We start from the raw sequence: 21,849 nt of genomic DNA on the forward strand, positions 1-21,849 counted from the left end.
GGGGTGTTTGTATGCAGAAAGTAGGGGGTCTTCCTTTATGGTTGAAGAGCCAGGAGCACGAGGGAAAGGTGGGGGGGGGGGAGAGAAGGGGAGGGAGCAAGTGTCCCCGTCCTGCCACGACCTCAAACGCTTGGCCGCAATCTGCACGCCAGAGCCTCCCTCGGCATTCCTCAGGAAGACTGGCCCCAGTTCGTGTGTGTGTGTGTGTGTGTGTGTGTGTGTGTGTGTGTGCGTGTGTGTGTGTGTGTGGGGGGGGAGGAGGGGAACACCTAAGGGGGTGTTTGCAGTGCAGCTGGCTCCATTCATCGACGCTCAACACCTGTTGAATTAATCAGCATCAGCGTGTCAACTTTTTATATATTGCACTTGACCCTCATTATGCACGACGCACTTGCTCCGTTCACTTACTGTAAACATATAGAGTGTCTGTGTGTGTGTGTGTGTGTGTGTGAGACGCTGATAGCAGGCCAAACCGCCGCAGATTGACTCAGAGTGCAAGACTAATTGCCTAAAGGCCAATGCCGCAACTATGGAGTCGGGGAGCATAAACAGTGCTTATAATGTGCTACCAGCGCGGTCATATATCAGCTCCCCTCGGCCACGCGGCGCAAGGAAAGCTCTCTCTGCCAGAGAAGGGAAGCAATTTGTCTGGTAATATGTGTGTGTGTGTGTGTGTGTGTGTGTGTGTGTGTGTGTGTGTGTGTGTGATGTTTATCTCGCACTTTCCCTCTCCCTCTATTTCTGCTCCTCAATGATACATTCTCTTCTGATGTGTTCATTCAACCTCTCTCTCCCTCTCTTTCTTTCTTTCTTTCTTTTTTCTCTCTCCCTCCCTTTCTTTCTTTCTCTCTCTCCTCCTCCTTCTTCTTCTCTCTCTCTCTCTCTCTCTCTCTCTCCACAACCTCTCTCCACACTCTCTCTCCCTCTCTCTCTCCACACTCTCTCGCCCTCTCTTTCTCTCCACACTCTCTCTCCCTCTCTCTCTCAACACTCTCTCTCCCTCTCTCTCTCTCCACACTCTCTCTCCCTCTCTCTCTCTCTCTCCACACTCTCTCTCCCTCTCTCTCTCCACACTCTCTCTCCCTCTCTCTCTCTCTCTCCACACTCTCTCTCCCTCTCTCTCTCTCCACACTCTCTCTCCCTCTCTCTCTCTCTCCACACTCTCTCTCCCTCTCTCTCTTTCCACACTCTCTCCCTCTCTCTCTCTCCACACTCTCTCTCCCTCTCTCTCTCTCCACACTCTCCCTCTGCATTCCTAGTGGTGGTGAGAAGTATAGCGTGTCAGTGTGTCTGGACAGGCTTAGCGTTGAAAAAGAAAGGGCCTGCATGCTTGGAGTTCACACACACGCACACACACATTTGACTCAAATGGAAAAGGCGCAGGCTTGAAAAGAACGCCCAGATCCTCTGGTGGGAGCCGAGGGGGGGGGTTCTCGGTCCTTGAAAGAGACCCATTGTTTCCCGCTCCCCCCACAGTGGTGGATATACTGTATAAATGCACCGCAACTCGTTCTCCATTCACATCCACAGCACCACTGTGTGCAGCTGTACAGAGAGAGTGGCACTGTGTGTGTGTGTGTGTGTGTGTGTTCGTGTGTGTGTGTGGGCGAGGGGGGGGGGGGGGTCGGGGTGAGGTTCAGCATTGGGTGATTGATAGAGTGGGGCGGCGATCTGCTTACAATTGGAGGGGCTCAGGTCTCAAGGTGAACGGTGGAGTCCGGCCCGGTTCAGCAGCCGACGTTGGCCATCGAGCCGCAGGGGCTACCCCCTGTGCGGGGTCCCGAGGGGTCTGATAGTCCCGCTGTATGGATTGACCCATCCGTGCTCTGCGTCACACCCGTACGTCGATTTGCAGGGGTGCGGTGGAAGACCACAGTTTGATATCTGTTGACTTTTGTTGTTGGGCTATTGTTGACGCTAGAAGTTCAATGAACCGCATTTGAGCAGCACTACCAACCAAATGAATTATACTAAAGAGTGTATTCAGCTAGAATTGTACTGCAAGCTCTTTGATAATCGTGTTCCTTTCTGTTTCTGTTGCAGGTGAATCCACGTTCCAGGATGACCACGGACCGCCAGTAGCCAGAGTGAGTGTCTTCCCCCCCCCAGTCCCCATACACTCTTCTTCCTTAGCTTTAAATGCTACGGATGTCCTTTATCCACATCTATTATTTATCTGCTCTCCTCAGAGCCCCCTCCCCTTCCCAACGCACACCCCAGGTCACTTCTGACCAATGAGCAACAGTAGTTTGCTCTGTGTGAAGGAACTTTATACGAACTTGCTCTCAATCTCTACCAGACATGGATTCAGAGTGCCAGTGAAACACACACATACACACACACACACACACACACACACACACACACACACACACACACACACACACACACACACACACACACACACACACACAGCGGGCTGACACAGGATCCTTGTATTCAGCCAGCTGCATGTCTCTGCTCTCTTTAATGCTTTTTTTCTTTCTATACTTTGTTTGGGCCTGCTTAAATCTTGATCTATTGGAAACCAGTGTTTAACTCTTCTTATTAAATCATTGTGTTAAATCCACCGTTTCCTTCAGGCTCTTTGAGTTTTGATAGATTGACTGAAGCAGTAGTTTACATCTCTGAAAGAAACGTTTGCCGACAATTGGTTTGTTGACGGGACAGTGCGGCCGCCTGAATTGGGTTTGTTCACAAGTGCCTATTGTCTGCAGCTACGTTGGCTGACTCCCATGGAACAGTAGCCATAGGCTCACCGCTTGACAAGGGGAAATGGCTGGAAGTTCAAGCAGGTGCCATCTGCATGAAATATCACAGCTATTGAACTGTTCATGGCCACATAAAAGCCAAATAAGAACTCACTTAAAAATCAACTCTCACTAGATGTCTAATGCCTCATAAGCTGCTTATTAACTTGAGGCCCCGTCATCTCCTCCAGACGCCTAGGCTCATGCTTTGTTAGCTGAAAGCGCTAACTTATTTTTAAAAGTTAAAAGACAAACCAAAACCTTGAGCAAATGTGTGTAAAAGCTCATTATATTTATAGGAAAACCTTTTTATGTCCCGCAGCTATTAGATCTTGAGAGAATCCTGGGGTCAAACAGCACAGTGTGCAACAGAACCCTAATCAGATAAATGAATACAGTGCACACAAACACAAACACACAGACAAATGCACACAAAAGAACATGACATAGAAACTCCTGTTAACGTAAGGCCAGAGAGAGAGAGAGAGAGAGAGAGAGAGAGAGAAGAGAGAGAGAGAGAGAGAGAGAGAGAGAGAGAGAGAGAGAGAGAGAGAGAGAGAGAGAGAGAGAGAGAGAGAGAGGGAGGGAGGGAGGGGGGGTATGTCATGGACATGTTTTTTTTTTACTTTACAACACACAGCGGGCGGAATTCAGAGTTTTTAACTTTTAGAATCAGCAGGAAGTGCTATCCTGTGAACTCTGTATGTTTATCGTCAGCCTGCTTTATTGTGATTGGCCGAGGAGTCTGTGGAGACTTGGCAGGCTGCGCAGCAATCAGACGGCCACGCAAACAAACAGGTCACTGTCTGCTCCCAGCATTCAACTCATTAACCTAACAAACTACAAAGTAAAACAAGCTAAGGAAAAACATGATCTAATATGGTTGTGTTTTGGTTTATTCACCCTTTGGTTGATAGTGTTCTCCCGCATTAGGACATCACAGGGGGTGGGGTTGGAGGGGGCTGAGAAACACGTACACAGACGCGTACATGCAAACACATACACTACGAAATCTGTGATGACATAAAGGTAGCCCGCCCTTATCAGAATAGTTGGGTGTTTGCTCTTCAGCTTTCTCTCTTCATTGCTCTAAGAATGTCCTGTCACTCTTCAGGCGTAAGTATCCCTTACTTCCGCTAAGACTTCAGCGAGATGTGCGCTTTGTTTTAACAAGCAGGGATTGCTGCGAGGGTGGGATATAAAGTTTGAATGTAGCTCCTCAAACACTGACTTGTAAGCTCCGGGCAATCACGGCAAACGCCTGAAAGCCAATTTGGCTACAACCGTCTGCTAAATACATTACATGTCAATGTGAAAAACACATGCAAACACTAGCATGGCATAAACTGGTTCTCTCCCACTAGCAGGGACACACACATCGATGCAGGGCCCCAGCCGGGGTCAGGATCAGATACATGGGAGATAATGACACACCTGTCTAAAAGGGTCAAGCACTGGCCCACTAACCCCTGGCCGCCCAGACTCTCCTTACCGAAAGCAGTTAAACAGTCAAGAGTGTAAGCAGTCTGTAAATCTACTGCCTGTCGGTTAAAGCCACCCATTCCGGGTCTCCCCAAAGAGTGGTTGCTATTAATATCGTCGCTGTAAGAGACTTGACTTTTTGAATGATTGCTGTCACAGATCATTTGTTTCTTATGTGTTTAATGATAGGCCTACGTCAGAACGTCGGATGTTTTTCTTGTCAGTGCGGTTGGCCACATTTGGCAAGGCATTGGCGCAGCGTGGCAAAGTCTGGCAAACGTTTTGCATCAGTTTTTTTTATTTTGTCTGCGCTTGATTGGCTAGGGAACATGTCATTGATAACTATATCTTGGTCCAACAACGGTTTTTGGTGGATTCCAAATGTGACGTGCTTAAAGTGCAGACAGAATTTCTCCATTATCCATCATCAAACAGTCCCATAGAGAAAGCATTGGCTCATTCTGATGCAGAATACCATGTTGCATAAATCTCATTCAGGTCCGTCAATAACAAAAACACAATCGGCTCATCATATAGCTTAGCAGTAATCCAGGCACAAAAACATCAAAACACATCAAGGGAAAATGCTGCATATAACTCTATTCCTCTGCCCACGGCATCCTTCTTCTCATGGCTCAACTAACGTCCTTGGTCCACACTCTGAAAGCAGACAGTGTTGGTCATTCTAAGAAGGGGCTTAGGGGGGATTGCCCAATGGGTGCATGCTAACCACCTTGTGTTCAACACACGTTCCCACACATTCTCGCCTCCTCCTTTTCAAACATGTAGAATCAGCCCTGCCTTCCTAAATCGAAAGCAATAACACACATGCTTTGAATGGTGAAGCACTATGTGTGTGTGTGTGTGTGTGTGTGGGTGTTTGATGACTCCAAAACAAACGCATTTGTCAATACTAAAATCTATTCAGCGCAAACATTGAGTCATATCATCTCATTAACGACACAGGGATGTGTGTGTGTGATGTCCCAACAGATCAGAGGTCAACGGCAGATTAGGCAGGTTAGAACTGGAAATAGGTTTGAGAAAGAAGGTCATAGTTATTATTGTTACACAATTTACATCGCTGTTATCGTCCTCAAACTCAACTCGTGTTTGCCTCCATCGCGCTATTGGTCATTCCATTGATTCCTAAAGGTTCCCACTATTCAGACATAATCGCTGGGTGGCCTGCACAACAAAACACAAACAAATTGTTCTGCCCAACGCAATGAAACACAATTAAAAATGATGTATCATCCAATGTGTTAGGTACTATAGATCATTGTATAACACATTCATCTCACAAGCTTGCAGGGATTAAAGGTAACAGATACAAAGTGATTTCATTCGGTGGAGCTCTCATTTTCCCTCCTTTTATCTCTCTGTTTGTCTGGTGTTGTGTGATATTTGTGTGCGTGGGTGCCTGCGTATGTGTGTGTGTCTGTTTGTGCATATGCGCGCGTGTGTTTGCGTGTGTGTGTGTGTGTGTGCGTGTGCGTGTGTGTGTGCAGGTGCTGCCGTTCCCGAGTCAGGTGGTGTATAACCGGGTGGGGAAGTGTGGCAGCAGGACGGTGCTTATCCTGCTCCGGCTGCTGTCGGAGAAGCACCAGTTCAACCTGGTCTCCTCGGAGATCCACAACCGGACCCGCCTCACCAAGCACGAACAGGTGGGTGGGGAGGCGCGCGACAGGGGCCCCACGTTGCAGCATTATAGTGACTCACCTCAACATCTTCTCACCTTGTTGTTCTGATTCCCGATCGTTTTAACCCAATCAAAAGCCTACTTTGGTTTGTGGCTGTGGATCCCTAGACAGTCAGGTCAGTAGAAAGAGGGCGTTTTGCCTTTAAACATGTTTGATTTAGAAAAGAAAAGCCCCAGAAATATCAACAGCTCATAAGCCAGCAATCTCCAGTTCCAAGTAGGGTCCCCACCCCAGGGTTAGAAATCACTGTCCTCACTCAGTTGAAATGTATACACTTCAGCTCGTCCCTCATATCAACCAGGCCGGTGAGTCAGTAAGGCTTAAGTACAGTGACTGGAGGCAGGTATTGCGCTTCCAAGCTACTTTGCGCAAGGTGTGGTGGGAAATCGACCTTGTGAGAAATATGATGAGATTGTAGTATATGCATCAATAATAAGTGCATAAGTGCAGCGGTTCCCAAAACAAAGTTCTTAAAACCTTTTGACAAAATAAGTGAATTACAAAATAGTCAATGTGGCCTTCAACTTTAACAGTATTATTTGTTGTGTGTAAGCAAATAAGTAACAGATTGGATCCATTTGGCCCTAGCTACTTGCTTCTCTATTTCGGGCTGGGCCAGCCCATGTAGAATCTCAGTTTTATTGCTTCCTTGAGCATCAGAGAGACCTCAGCGTGAGTCTTTATAGAGGGGGGGAGCTGCCTTCGTTTAAAAGCACTCAAAGAACAATGAAGGAAAGGACCGGGGCCTTATGCAGCGGCACGGTGCTCACTGCCAGGGGTAAAGGTCAGCTGGGGGGGTGAAGTGTTTCAAAACACGTGGAATGATTTAAAGGGATTAGAACGATAATCATAACCTCCTGTATGCTCTGATGCCGTCCCCAATGGGGATGTTTTCTGTACACAATGTTTTCCTAAAACATGTTACGTATAAGCCACTAAAAGTAATAATAGACCATGGGAACGATTTTCATTTGTCATTCAACCCCGGAGGCACCAGTGCAACATTGCTCCGTGGTTGACTGACATTTATGACAGACCTAGGAAGCGCTAGGAAGCTAGCTAGCCAGTCATGGATGTCTGCGGATCCCCGTTAGATGCATGTATATGCATAGCCACCGCTGGGCCAACGGGTGTGATGTGAATAGTCAGAGCTAATATTGGAACAGCTTGTTGTTTACCCATTCATCAAACCATGAAGAGCTGGCTCTCATGCACCGCATCGGAATGCTATTACAACGTTTTTATCCACTCAACGTCACCATCGCTATGAAATCATGACAGACTTACAGACTGTGTGTGTGATAGAATGAGTGTGTGTTGAGCATATGAATGCATGTGTGCGTGTGCGTGTGTGCGCGCGCACATATAAGCTTTTGTGTCTGTATCGACACATGTTTACAAGTTAGGATCATGGGCTGTGGAGTGCTTGTATGGAACCCCAGGGGTCTTTTGTCTCTGTGTTTCAAATGGTCCTTCGAGTGCTTGTTTACCCTGTCTGCTGTGTGTGTGTGTGTGTGTGTGTGTGTGTGTGTGTGTGTGTGTGTGTGTGTGTGTGTGTGTGTGTGTGTGTGTGTGTGTGTGTGTGTGTGTGTGTGTGTGTGTGTGTGTGTGTGTGTGTGTGTTGATTTATGCAGATCCCTACACAATATTGGCTAACTATAGAGCCAGGGGATCTCATTTGCCTCTATGTGGCGTGACTTGGGTTTTCTCCCTGCTGGCTGGCCCAGCCATCTGCTAATGAGTTGGCCCAGAGTTGTTGCCTTCTGCTGGGGCTACATCAGACGAACAGTGGAGCTCCCTCTTTCAGCTGGAACGCTGCGTTGGGACGTGGAAGAGTACCGCCGCCTTCTTGGGGGCCACTGATAGTGTCAGGACCTGAGACTCTTTTTTTTCTTTTGAAAACAGGGCATCTTTGTGTGTTTCGGTGGTGCGTCCAAACAATTGCTTCCCTTTTCAGTAAAAGGGTAAGAACATCCATCCTTGTTGGTGGAAAGATGCAGTGCAGCAACGGGCCCCTGTGAACCAGGGAGCCTGAGCAACAGTTTCACCGTGGACAGTCACTGTTCCTGGGGGCCAACTGCTTCAAAAATTGTTTGCCAGTCCTCAACCACTCAATGAGTCACTAGTGAACAACACACTATTAGTGGCATGTGTCTGACATATCTCCGCCTCCAGTATGTCCGTGAAAGGACATGGCCGTGTTGTTTATAGTGTCCATTTTGCCCTAACATGGGCGTGTCCACGCCCGTGTTAGGGCACACACTCTGTGCAAACTTCTACACGGTGCGTATTTCAGAGGGGCCCGACACGCAACAAATCACTGTATGACCTGCGCGCGAGGGCCCTAGTGAAGTCATTTTGGTTTTCACAGTCAATAGGAGTCAGGTGTAAGGAGGTACAGAGAAGAACATAGAGGAATAAGGTGTTGTTTGTTCTAGTCCTGGGTTTGTTGTTTCGTTTTGATGTATTTAGTTTAGCTTTGCTCTCAAGGGTATATTTTTTTTCATGAAGGTTTTTTGTTCAGTAAGTTTCAAACCATTTCGGTTGTAGTTTCTTTGGCCGCGTTTTGGTTTGGTCGTGTTTCCCCGCTTCACATGAGAACGACAGATGAAGGCGGGGGCAGCAGCCAGGAGTTGTCGCTCCCCTCCTCCGTCCCCCCTTTGATGAGCCTCTGTGTGTGTGGAGCTAGAGCGGTGGGCTGGGAGCCGGGCGGGGGAGAGGTGGAGCTGGAGGTGGGGCTGGGGGGTGTAGCGCTGGTATGCTAGGAATCCCAGACCGTCCTTCACTTTCCCTTAGTCCCTTGAGCCGCCGCTCCGCCCCCGACCCCCACCCTTTTCCAGACGGACTGAAAGGGAAAGGAGGGGAGGTGCAACCGCGCTGGAACACACACACACACACACACAAACACACATGTGTATGTACACACATGCACGTGGTACCGGTATGTGAATGGCAGAGGCACAACGGTTGTGGTCTGTGTGATAAATGAAAAGAACCCGGAAAGGATTTCATAGGACAAACAACAAACAACAAAAACAAAATCAAACCACGCACTGAGAAACTATTCATTGATTTTATCAGTTCTTCATTCAGTTGTTTGGGGAAACATCTCCCTCAGTAAGTGAGTTGGTGGAAATGTACTGAGTTTGGAGAGGTGGGGGTGAGCTGGTGAGGCGGGGGTTGTCGTTAAGCCCAAATCTGACTGGGAGCCATAGATGCACCGGGCTGTGTACATAAACATGCTAAAATATCAGAGTTTCTTTCTGAATAGTCCTGCTATGACGTAAGAGTGACCCGCACACATTATAAAGTACAAAAATACTCCTGATCAGTACAGCAGTGCCAGTAACGCTCTTGGAAATAATATGCATCCAAAGTGTCTAAGCTTCTGGTTGGTGACTCGCGGAGACTTAAAGACAGGCCCTGTGTGTGTCATCTTTGTGATTGAGTATGTCACTCATGAATGTCGGAAATAAACTAAACGAATGAATTGTTTGGCGCCCAGACAATGTCTTGTGGTGGCAAAATAGGCCAGTCATTATATGGCCTTTGCCATTATTTTAGCCTTTGTGGACATGCTTGCTGTGATTATGATTGATGGTTGATGTCATCCGCCAACACAGTGTTCGAGCGTTTGTCTTTGTGGTGTTAGTCATGAGTTGTAGGGGCCTTGGATACAAGGGGCAAAATTGAAATAACATTGGGTAGAAATGTATATTCAGCTTTGCTATGTCAAACTGCTACATAGTATCTTTTCCGAGGACTCACCTGATTGGCTAACTGGGTGGCGCCGGGTCCCGCCTCCCAAACCTGGAAAGCCGGGCTAGCTTTTTCTTCCATAATAGTTTCCTGGAATTGTCGGTGGAAAAAACTGGGAAGAAAAGACGTAGAATGTTAGATGTGGAGTTATTTCAGACTGTGTGACCTTTCACAAGGCTGGAATATTTACAGTGTGTCAAATCTGAGACTTTTTTCGTATTTGTTCCTAAATATTTTAGAGGAACTAAAAAGTATCTGGGACCATTTCTGCGAAAGAGTGCAGATCTGAAAGTCACAGAAATAGTCGTGACCACAGTCAAAGAACCTGTCAGACGCAATATTTTACAACGACCATTCTTACATCTGAAATTGAATCAGACCGCGTCTTTTGAAATGGATGGTGTGTTTCTAAATGTTTTCAGTAAGCCCTCCTCAGCCTCCACATCCCCATATCCCCTCAGTGCTGAAAGGAGACATATGGTCTGAGTTACATTCTATCACTGCAGTGCTGCAGCCAGAGCCTCCTGATTTTCCACTATGACGTGACCTACTGGCACCTAGAATGGAGATAGATCTGCTGCTGCTCACTCGACATTTGAAGAAAAAAACGAAATCAAGATAAATAACAAGTGATGGATTCACCAAAACATTTCCCATTAAGACCCTTTCCACAGAAGCCTACTGTATATTCAGTCCTGCAATGTGTTTGGTAGCTGGCTTGGTTCCCAAATACACTGTTAAATGTCTAATATAAATTGGGTATGTGTGTGTGTCTATTTATAGGTGGATCTCATAAAGAACATCAGCAACATGCCACAGCCGTTCCTCTACACGCGGCACGTTCACTTCCTCAACTTCACCAGGTAATGAGTGCAAACCCTAAGTTCTCCATTTATTTAACCAAACTCCCAACAGTATGATAGCCTGGGGATACCCAGGCTGCCTTGCGTGCGATTTCATTTCGCGCTGCTAGGGCAGCCTGGATTCCATGGATCCGATTATAGCCTGAGATAGGGAACCAATCACAGAACGGGGAGGGACGGCAAGACGATGACGACGTCTATGCGACAAACCATCGTCTTCTTCCTCATCGGATTTCTGTCACTCTAAATACGTCATCTGGTATAATTGATACGATTGGCTATGAGCTACGTACAGACTCATATGATAGGCATTTGTAGCGCCCAATAAACGACTCCGGGCAATCGTAAACCACGCCTCAAATACGAGAAAATGACTGTGTAGTCATCTCAATGTAGATTGAGATGAGGTCTGGCGTTAGCCAGGCTAACGGTATCAGGCAATTGAAGTACTTCAATGAATCCTCAATCCCATCTTAAACACAGTTTGGGACATTACATTCACAACGCCATGATTCCCCCATCACCATCCAACATCAAATCTAATATTGTTATCGCAAAAGTCATATTTTAAGGTTCACCTTGTATTTAGCGTCAAAAATGCCTAAGCCAAATAGATGGTAGATAGTGATTATGGAATGTAAAAAGAACTCTGATTGGCTTAGGATATAGCCAATGAGGCACAGTGAATCAGCAGCGTTAGGAGAGCAGAGTTATATATATTTATTTATGTATGTATGTATGTATGTATGTATGTATGCATATATATGTATATATTTATGTATGAGGCTAATGATATCTAACACCGAACGTCGTCCGTCACCAGGTTTCGGGTGGAGGAGCCCGTCTACATCAACATCATCCGGGACCCAATCAACCGCTTCCTGTCCAACTACTTCTTCCGGCGGTTCGGGGACTGGAGGGGGGAGCAGAACCACCTGATCCGCACGCCGGGGATGAAGGACGACGAGAGATACCTGGTGAGGCACTCGGCCCCGCTGTCTCTCTCCGTCTCCCTCTGCAGGAGCTAAAGCTCGCCCTGGGTAGGGGTGTCTGACACATGACTGGAACCTATCTCTCTGGAGGATCTGGTCCGTCTAACTGTCGCTCGGCCTGCCGCGGTGACTATCACTCTGTGGGGCTGCTGCCTGTCTAGCCTTGTTCGCTACGTGTGTCAGTTTAATTAAAAGGAGCAAGTTTGTGTTTTTGTCTTCAAACGAGCTAAAGGAAAAGGGGGAGGATGAAACCCGTTGCGGCTTGTTTAGAAACCACACCCGTGAAATGTGAAGAAGAAACAGTAATAAACAAAGACAAGTGTTAAATGCTAACTCAAATACTAACAGTGTTTACCATATTTCTATATGAATATGTACAAAAGGAAATAGCGATGCTGCTAATATTCAACATCTTCAAGGGAAATAATACATTTGTATCTTAAGGGAAGACAAGTGAAATAAAACATTTTTACAAGCCTATCCTAATACATGGATAAAGATATTATAGAATCCAGCTTATACCCTATGCTTATAATTTATAAGCCAATATCTGCCTGTCTGCCTGGCGTATAGTGCTGGGTACTGACAAAGTCTTTAAATAAGATGTAATTATCTTTACATATGGCATCCTCTGAAGACAGACTGTAAATTGATAGTAAGATCATGTTGGGCATGGAGACTGGAGTCTAACCACATCACAATCTCATCTCCGGAATACTCCGCCACGCAGTCTGCCTGTGTGCTCTCCACAATACCCTGGCTCAGAGGGGAGACCTCTGCCCTTAAGCATCTTGCAGTTTCATTTTGACGCGGTTTTATGGCTCCGTCTGTTTCGGTTTGAAGCCTCCGTTCCATTTAATTGCTCTTTGTGTGTGTGTGTGTGTGTGTGTGTGTGTGTGTGTGTGTGTGTGTGTTATGGAGTGCAGCTGGTGCTTAAAGGTGCGTTAGGGTGACATCTAGCAAGTGGTAGGAATGGGATGAGATGGGCAGATCGCCAGCTCACGTACCTGTGGCAAAGGCATAACAAATCCCAGGGAGACATGCTCCACGTCTGGGGTGAACGGGGGAAACCTTCCTGACGCTTGGAATGCTTTTGGTTAAGGAAGGTCAACTATTGTATTCACTCCCTAACAATTAATCAGTGGGATTTCCTGCCTGCGCGTTAATAACAGGCACATGGCTGACCTCTGGGAAAGAGGGTGGGGGGGGGGGGGGGGGGGGGGGGGGGGGGGGATTCTGACTGGAGTTTTGACAGGCCTTCCCAATTAGGTACAGCAATAATTGGCCCAGAGTTTGAGACCATGTAAGTTGTGTTCTTTTTGTAGAAGGGACCCTCACAGCATTTCCAGAGTCCGTAGACATGCCTGGCTCACCTTCCCTGTGGGGGATATTGTCGCATGTATAAACATACACATGGCATGTGATTCTACCTGTGTTTGTTTGTTACCGATCGTGTGTGTGTGTGTGTTGACTTGCTATTCTCTCTTTGACTCTCTTATTGCATGTTTGCCCAGGCTTCAGTCCAAAACAATAGATTATATTAATGTCAGGAGCTCTTGGATAACACCTACCTATGTAAGTGTGGATTGGCTCTGATTGCCTGCTGCAATGCAATCCTGGGAGTCAATCCAGAAGGCAGGTCAGGGCAACTATAACCCTAAACTAGTCTGATGTGACTTGACGCAGCAGTGTTGAGCCAACATCAATCACCCACTCAATAAGTGATTGATTATGGTTCCGAACAATGATCGGAACAAGAGTACCGAAGCATCACACAAGAGAAGCAAAGCACGGCATTTCGGGCCTGCAGCCTGAAAAGACACCAGCCAAGTACAAATGCAGTATAAAGTCGACAGATGTTTTCTATGGACTCTATGTAGAAGATGAAAAGGGTTAGAACTATAAACTGTAAACTTGGTTATTGGCTCGACCAATCACACGGTAGAAGATGTTTCTTGGGACATTTGGGGAGTTGATTAATTTCAACTCAATATCTGGACCTGCTATGTCACCTGACGCATCTTTAAGTTCCAGCTGCAGCCCACACACACACCACAATTAAAACAACTGGAGGCTTCCAGCCAGAAAAGACAGAGCCATAAAACCTCGTCAAAAAGCAAACAGCGCCTTGTAGCCTAAGAGAACATGACCAAGACAAACAACGGGGTCATTGTCTCTATCAATCACACGTAAGGTAGAAGATGGTCATTTGGAGGAGGTGGGAGGAGTTCAACTCAAACTGGTTCTATGGTTGAGAACATGGGTTGTCATGGTATCAGGACAAACTTGTGCACCTGGAACCGATAATAGTTCATTCTGACTGGGCATAGGCGGCTGACATTGAAATCCAGCATTTCGAACCGGGTCTCTTGTGCCTACCGTGGGCACTGCTGTACCTAAGGGGGGGGGGGGGGGGTCAATGAACAAACTGTGTTCCAGATTTTTCCATTTGCCCCCTCCCCTCCCCCCTCCCACATCTCTCTCTCCATAGCTCCCTCCCTGTACAAACACACACACATGTATGCCACAATACGCAGATGCAATGGCATGTCCGCTCAAAAACTCTCAGGAACTATCAGAGACACGCACCTACATGCATGCACATACACATTCATATGCACACACACACATGCAGCAACGTACACACACATTCATACACACACACACATGCACACAAGTACACACACATTCAACCTGTTTGAATACTCCACTTTCTTGGAATCTCTACGGTGGGAATTCAAGACGTTGCGGTGCAAAAAGTATTGTGTGCGCGATACATTTTTATACTGGGATCTAATCAATTCTGAATAGATGAAAGAGAGCAGGAGAACAGTCACGCCTATAACAGAAGTTACTACATGGCTGCTTTTTTTATTTGTTTTTATATTTTTGGTCAAATAATTGTTTTCTTTAGTAAGTGGCCGTGTAATAAGCAGACTTATGTGCAACGAGCCGGACCTTATCGCAAAATAAACCCCTTCAGTCATGCGGCACAGTGGCAGGGTTTATTTAGTGTAATGGCCGGCCAGCTGTACATTACGTTACTCTGAATACACTACGTGCATTTACCACTCTGCGAAGGTGTTAAATAGGTGTACAGATATGTGTGGTCAATGATGTGAAAGAATGTCAAGGCTCGTTGGAGGCTCGCTTGTGGATTTATCCATCAACAGTGTGCCCTGACACACTCTGTGTCATCGTCAACCGCTCTACGAGTACAGTTTGACCCGTATGTATGGTCTTTATGAGAGGCTGTTGGAGCCTTAGAGTGCTGCCTCCATTTACCGGTCATCTTCACACACACCTTTAACTAAATGCAAAATCCTCCATTGCCACGTACACAAACAGACACGCTCACACAAACTCACACACACAAACACACCAGAAGCCTCTGATCGGGGGCTGTTCTATTTATAGTGTAAGTAAAGATTTATTTCGAATGGGCTGCAATTCAGTTGACCAAACAAAAAATAACCTAATACCCAACCGTTTTTCTTGCAAACCAAGTTTAGTTAATAAAGCTAATGCTAATGTCAAGTGAGTTAACAGACACAGCCAAATGATTGTTTCACTACAATATACAAATCAAGTTAATGTTTTGCAATATTCCTATATATATCCTGAGTATGGTCGACATTTTATTTGAGACGTTGAGTGAACTATAAAACGGAATATAATAAAAAAATTTACAACAGCGATAAACTCGCCAAACTCAAATAAACAGCTTGTTTTTTGTTTTTTGAGCAACCATCCACACAAGCAAAAATAATTCCCTAGTAAACAGTAAGACACTGCGAACCCTAAAGCAAAGATTGTTGTGCACACAATGGCGACAGAGCCAGTTTATGGCGCTTTTAACGAATGAATTTCTCCTGCCAGGCCAATTATTGCTCAGACCAGCAGAGGACTATTGAACAAAAGTGTTGTAAAAGGTCTTGCAATAATAACTGTGAAATTATCAGAAAACATAAACAACAAATGATGGTTTAAATAAGGTGTAAAAGACATTCCAGGTGTAAAAGAGTTTAAAATGCTAGTTATAAAATTGTTAATAAAACACTAAGTTTTGTAATCCGAACCACATCCCAACCAACCCATTGCTAACTTTCAATGCAACATTCAAATCAAGTCCTCGAGTACATGTCTTTTGAACCAACCTATGTGTGGAATAGGTGACTCAACTGAGAGAGCAGATCTCTTTTGCAAGCATATTGGAAATCATTTGTCCTAACAAATGTACCCAGAAGTTTGCTGCTATGCTGTCTCTTAGTTCAGCTGAAAGAGCTAGCCAAGCCCAACATCACAGATAGGAACTAGGGTTGTTTGTAGCGCTTAATATCACTGTAGTTCAACAGTGAACGTTTTGTTTATCGACTATTCTCAAATAAGAAAACACTCAGAAGACAGCTGTGTGTTACTAGCCAATACGTGTACTGAACACAATTTTCAACGAACAAAACAAAAATCCCACAATCGCAGAGCCAACAGCAATGTTGCGGTGAAAGACCAGGTTGTGCTCCAGCCCTTTGATTGATCGGTGGACTCTCCGTAGACATTCCAAAGGAAGAATTTAGGCACGATTTCTGGCGTTTTGGTTGGGTGGAGGCCTCAGTTTGGTCTTTCTTTTCTTCATCCCCACTGTTATCTCCCTCGTCCCCATTCGCTGGGAAGCTGTGATACGGCACAGCAGGAGTCACTCTCACTGCTGTGCCGTTGACTGTCCATCTGGGGAAAGTGGAGGTGCTTGTGACGGGGATCCAGAGCAGAGGCCTGTACTGCCGCACTTCCAGGTTTATCTGTCGGTTGGGGGTATCTGTCTCTCCAATGAGGCTGCCACCTTTTCTTGAACTCTGTTACCCTCCTGAGCTTGCCTGCTGAGTTGGGATGCCTAGTTGAGATCAGTTAACGGATGAAAATAGTAAAACAATTGAACGGTGATCACATTATAAATGTTGTTGTTTTGGTTGCTATTATTATTCATTATATAACGCTACTCAATTAAAGTTAACTTGTATATCAGCCTATTACATTACCTGTTCAGCGAAGTCATGGTAATGGGGAACGCCATTGAAACTGACACGTACGCCTCACCACTTAGAGCAGGGCACTTTTAAGGGACTCCGGAGTGGGGAGAATAGATTGGATTGTTTTTTGTCACCGTTCGGTCAGACAAAACATTGGTGAAGAGGGGGGGGATCTTGAAACACACATCCCCGAGTTGAGGCTCCTATTACTGGGTAGAGATAGAGGTCATGTGTGTGTGGGCTCCCATGGCAAGGGAGGGACAGAGAGCATGTGGGATTGGTGCTGAGACCTGATTTCTTAATGTTATTGTTATTCTTCTTATTCTTTGTTCATGGATGCGCTCGAACATGACGCTAACTGAAATCCAGCGTGTCTGCGTTTCAGGCAGGCCCTGTTTTCTCCTGTTTCATTTACCATCAAGGAGTGCGTCAGCACTGTGATGGAAATGCCTCACCAGTCTTTTGGATGAACCGATCAGCAGGCTCATGGCGTTCCCCTTTAATCCATCATTGATGGCTGATGGCAGTGTACGGGCAAAACAAAGCTCTGACTCCCACTGCAGCAGCTTGTTGTTAGCCAGGACCATGTTGCTTGCATTATCGTGGACACAAGCCATGACTTATCCGGTTCCCCCTTGTTAAGAGCACAGCCAAATTCTCTGCTGTGGGTCTCTTCTTCCTCCTTCATTTTGTTATGGTCGGGCTCCAATGTTGAAGTTACCATTTTACTTCCCGGCACAATATATTTTGGTTTGATATATTCTAATAATTTATGGAGGCCTTTGCCTTCAACAAAGTTGAGTGGAAGAATGTCTTGGGCGTTATTTTTTTAAAACGACCAGGATCACGTTGTCCACGGATTGCGACGGTTAACAGTGTTTGTTTGACGGTTTAATGCCCACAAGCATGTGCTTAATGTGGTTACACACATTGCTCCATTCTAGTGGTTGTACCAGATTATTCTTACACAGCCAACGTACAACCTGATTTCCATTTTACAGCAAATCAAAATACTGCACCGATTTTTTGAGATGTCATCTTAAATTGTTCTACTTTCTACTGATTTACTTCGAGGGCCAACAGGCCAATGTTTATGTATACATCACAAATTGTTAACATTAGTAACGAAGGATTTTCTGTTTTTTAAAGCTACATTTTGCCAGGAATACAGTATGTGTCAGCGTAACTTTGGTTAATATACGCAAAAGGCCTTCTATGTCTACATAGAAAATATATATAATTTCTTCCAGCTAGGGGGCAATATTTGGTGCCGACTACCGAGGGTAGCCACATTAAGCCGGCTATTAGATTAATAGTACACATCACTAGCACTAACAAAACCAGCCAAACCAAAGTCGCTCCATTATGTTTGCTCGTAGGTGGATGCCTGGGCTTGCTGGCTGACAAGCAGGGTTTTGTCACCTTTGATGATTGCATTGATTAGTTAACGCCCATAAAACCATCATCACTCCTCAAAGCGACAACCAACTGCAGTAACAAAGGCATAAAAGTGTTCAGAATTTTTAATAGCCTCCATCTTCTCTCTAACTGTCCTCATTGATTTCAGATGCCTGTATTAAAAACGTTATTACAGGCAAAAAAAAAGTTCCTGTTGAGTAATGTTGATAATTTCATGAGGCTTAAAGGTTCAAGATCTCTTGCTTTGAGCAAGAGATCTCGCTCACACCAAGAGATCATGTTTGACAAGGAAACATGTAAAAGTGTATCAAATTGTTCATATTAACCAGCCTAAAACTTTTCTCTAGGCACAGAAGGAAGAGGTGTGACTAATTGTAAAGAATTGCATAGTTATAATGTCTGAATTAATCATTTAAAATGTTGTGTCAAACATAATGATACAGTGTGTTTGTGTTTTTCATTCATTTCAATCTAGTCAGTATTTGAAACTAAAGTGTGAATAAATAGGCTGTCACTCACTCACTCACTGAACATGATGTGGGCCTAATTTTGTCTCATAGATTTGCTTTAACAATCTTCCACTGAATCTCCTTAAAGTAGGACACATGATATCTTAATTCAAATGTCTTAATAAGAAGTGCAATGAGTTCATCAAACTCATTTGACCAAGCTATGTTTTGTGTAAACCTGCAGGTCTTGACATGACCGTAATCATGTGATCGTAACACTCAGATCATAAGGGACAGGGCGCCCTCTGGCGGCCCCCTCTGGCGTGAGCTGGTATAACATTTTCTGACTAAGCCTAGTGACTACTGTGTTGTTCAAGAGATCCCTCTACTGGAGTTAGAAAGCAATTACAACCGAAATACAGTCATGAAACGAGTTACTGCACGTGCTCATTCTACTACTACTGCTGATACTAATCTTTGTGTGTCTTCGATTGTGTTTTTTTGTCCAGGATATCAACGTGTGCATCTTAGAAAACTACCCAGAGTGCTCCAACCCCAGGATGTTCTACATCATCCCCTACTTTTGTGGTCAACATCCACAATGCAGGTAATGCACAGCAAGCCAAGATACAGTAGATCTTATGGTGGTAACATGGTTTTGTTCTCAATTATGTGCAGAATTAGGAAGTCAACCCTTTATTTTTTGACTGTTACGGTGGTTACATAGTTTTGTTCTCAATTATGTGCAGAATTAGGAAGTCAACCCTTTATTTTTTGACTGTTACGGTGGTTACATAGTTTTGTTCTCAATTATGTGCAGAATTAGGAAGTCAACCCTTTATTTTTTGACTGTTACGGTGGTTACATAGTTTTGTTCTCAATTATGTGCAGAATTAGGCGGTCAACCACCCATTTTTTTTTTACTATTCTCCCCCATTCCCTCTCCCTCTGTGGTCCTTGTACCGCTCTCGACCAGGGAGCCAGGAGTGTGGGCCTTGGAGAGGGCCAAGCAGAACGTGATGGAGAACTACCTCCTGGTGGGCATCCTGGAGGAGCTGGAGGATGTGCTGCTCCTCCTGGAGAGGCTTCTGCCCCACTTCTTCTCAGGAGTCCTCAACATCTACAAAAGCCCTGGTACACACCGCTTCTGCTCTTTACTCTGGGTCCTTTCACTTTTTTCATTGTGGTATATAATATATGACACATTTATAAAAGTTTTTATTTTTATTATTATTAGTCACTAGGTGTATACTAATTACTTTTCACAGTAGCCATTCTTTTTGGTTAAAATGACATGAAGCATTCAAATGAACCCAAAAGCAACGAATACACAAGAAAAAGTGTTGTCTTTAAAAAGGAGTAGAGTTTAAAACATGTCTAAACTATAAATACTTAGTCTGGTCTATCCCCCCCCCCCCCCCCCCACCAGACTACAAGAAGGCGGGCAACATGACGGGCACGGTGCGCAAGCACACGCCCACGCTGGAGGCCCTGCAGGTGCTGTACCACCGCATGCGCTACGAGTACGACTTCTACGGCTTCGTCCGCGACCAGTTCCACCTGGCCAAGAAGAAGATCGGCCTCAAGTCGGCCGCGCGCCCCTCCGCCTACTCCCACGACTTCCTGCGGGACCTGGTGCTCCGGACCCCCGAGCCCATGGAGGAGGAGGAGGACGGAGAGGAGGAGGAGGAGCAGGAGGAGGCGCAGGACACCACCCTCGAGGACGCCGCCAGCTGGCTGGTGAACCCCTGAGGACGCACGCGCTGTGGCCCGGGGCCGGGTGGGCCTGGTACTGGACTAGTGGGACAGGGGACGGACCACCAGGGTGGAGGGGGTCCTCCCCCCTTAATGGGTCACCCTGGTGGTGGGTGGGATGGTCGGTTGCTCAGTGTTGGTGTGTGTGTGTGTGTGTGTGTGTGTGTGTGTGTGTGTGTGTGTGTGTGTGTGTGTGTGTGTGTGTGTGTGTGTGTGTGTGTGTGTGTGTGTGTGTGTGTGTGTGTGTGTGTGCGTGCGTGCGTGTGTGTGTGTGTGTGTGAAAAGACTCTCTATGGCGAGGATTGGACGTGTGAATACATAGATGGGGGTGGTGGGGGAGGGGGGATGTAATATCTCATGAACTGCCAGGGGGACCATGGAAATGGACTTGGAAGGCTCGACGCCATTTTGAAGTTCCTTCAAGCTCACTGAGCGAGATTCGTTGGATTTTAGGCAGATGCGGTTTCTATTATCTCCAGGAGAGATGAATGCTGGATGGGGACAAATCTGTTGAGAAATATTCTAAATTACAGGCCGATTGCGGCCAATGCGAGATCAGAGGGTTGGTTGAATATTTTAATTTTTCTTTTTTTGATATTGGTACTTTTTTTAATGGTTCTCCCTCTCGACTCTGGTCTGTTAAGCTTCTAATTTTATGTCATCAAAAGTGCCATCAAACTATTCATCATCCAGGACAGTTCAAGACACATGGAGGCAGTTTGTGATGAAAATCCCCAGACACATCCTGCAGTGTTTTCTAAAAAACTGTTGTGACACCACCTGTGGATGATGGTGTTTGATTCAGTGGGAGGCGGAACGATAAGCACGCATTTATGAATTCAGAGAATTCCAATTGTGTGCGGCGGTATCATTACAATCGACCAAACCAACATTGTGTTTTACATGTATTTAAGATAGGTCATGGAGTATAAGTGTGTGAAATTTTTCCATTTTAAGATAGATTTTGAATATTTAAGGTAGGTCATGGCGTATAAGTGTGTGAATTTTTTCCATTTTTGGTGGAATAATTATAGGGATGAATGCGAAGAAAGTGCATAAAGCCCAATTCAGTTCAATCCAAAGTTTTAAATATCAGTAAAAGAACTTGCCAAAACTATTGCCAACTTCTCTACAATGCAATGCTATGACCCATTTTGGGATGTATTTATTATATCTGTGTTTATCATGACATTAATTAGCAGCTCATCCATTCCCTCTTGCGTAGAATTGCTCTTGTAAGTTCTGTTTAAATTAAGGTACGTATTTGTTTGTCGTATTTGTCTGTTGGTGGGCAGTGACTGCTTGTGGGGTGGTTGGATGGATTTTTCAAGTTTAAGAGTAATAATCTACCATCGGTCCCATGATATGAAAACAAAATGAAGCATATCAGAGATTTTAAGGAATTGTATTTAAGTTGTTTAATGTACAAATGCCTTTAAATGCAAAAAAAACCCCAAAAAACAGGAAATAAAAAAATCCTGGTGGACAAGCTGGAGACGAGAGGGGTTCATTTTGGTTCTCACCATCTAGTGGTCAGCGTAGCATTGCTGAATCCTGCTCCACTAATGGCCACTCAACCTCCATTCAAGCCTGAAACACTCCATCCAAGTCAACACTCCCTTCAAGACACACTTAAAGAGACTGAGGCTGGGA

The 21,849-nt window shown here is 45.4% G+C and overlaps 1 protein-coding gene across 1 annotated transcript in view; it reads left to right on the forward strand.

Annotated features, from left to right (window-relative positions):
- Positions 1–20,193, forward strand: part of usta (uronyl 2-sulfotransferase a) — a gene marked incomplete at its 3' end in the record, with an annotated part of 48,919 nt that extends 28,726 nt beyond the window's left edge. Inside the window, exons 2-8 of the mRNA XM_079753164.1 lie at positions 2,044–2,087; positions 5,744–5,899; positions 10,478–10,557; positions 11,381–11,534; positions 18,951–19,048; positions 19,418–19,575; positions 19,871–20,193. Of these exons, the coding sequence (XP_079609290.1) occupies positions 2,044–2,087; positions 5,744–5,899; positions 10,478–10,557; positions 11,381–11,534; positions 18,951–19,048; positions 19,418–19,575; positions 19,871–20,193 (1,013 nt within the window). The remainder of the gene's footprint in view (positions 1–2,043; positions 2,088–5,743; positions 5,900–10,477; positions 10,558–11,380; positions 11,535–18,950; positions 19,049–19,417; positions 19,576–19,870) is intronic.
- Between the last annotated feature and the right edge of the window lie 1,656 nt (positions 20,194–21,849).

This window comes from Pollachius pollachius (genome assembly GCF_949987615.1).
Source record: "Pollachius pollachius genome assembly, chromosome: 16".
NCBI lineage: Eukaryota > Metazoa > Chordata > Actinopteri > Gadiformes > Gadidae > Pollachius > Pollachius pollachius.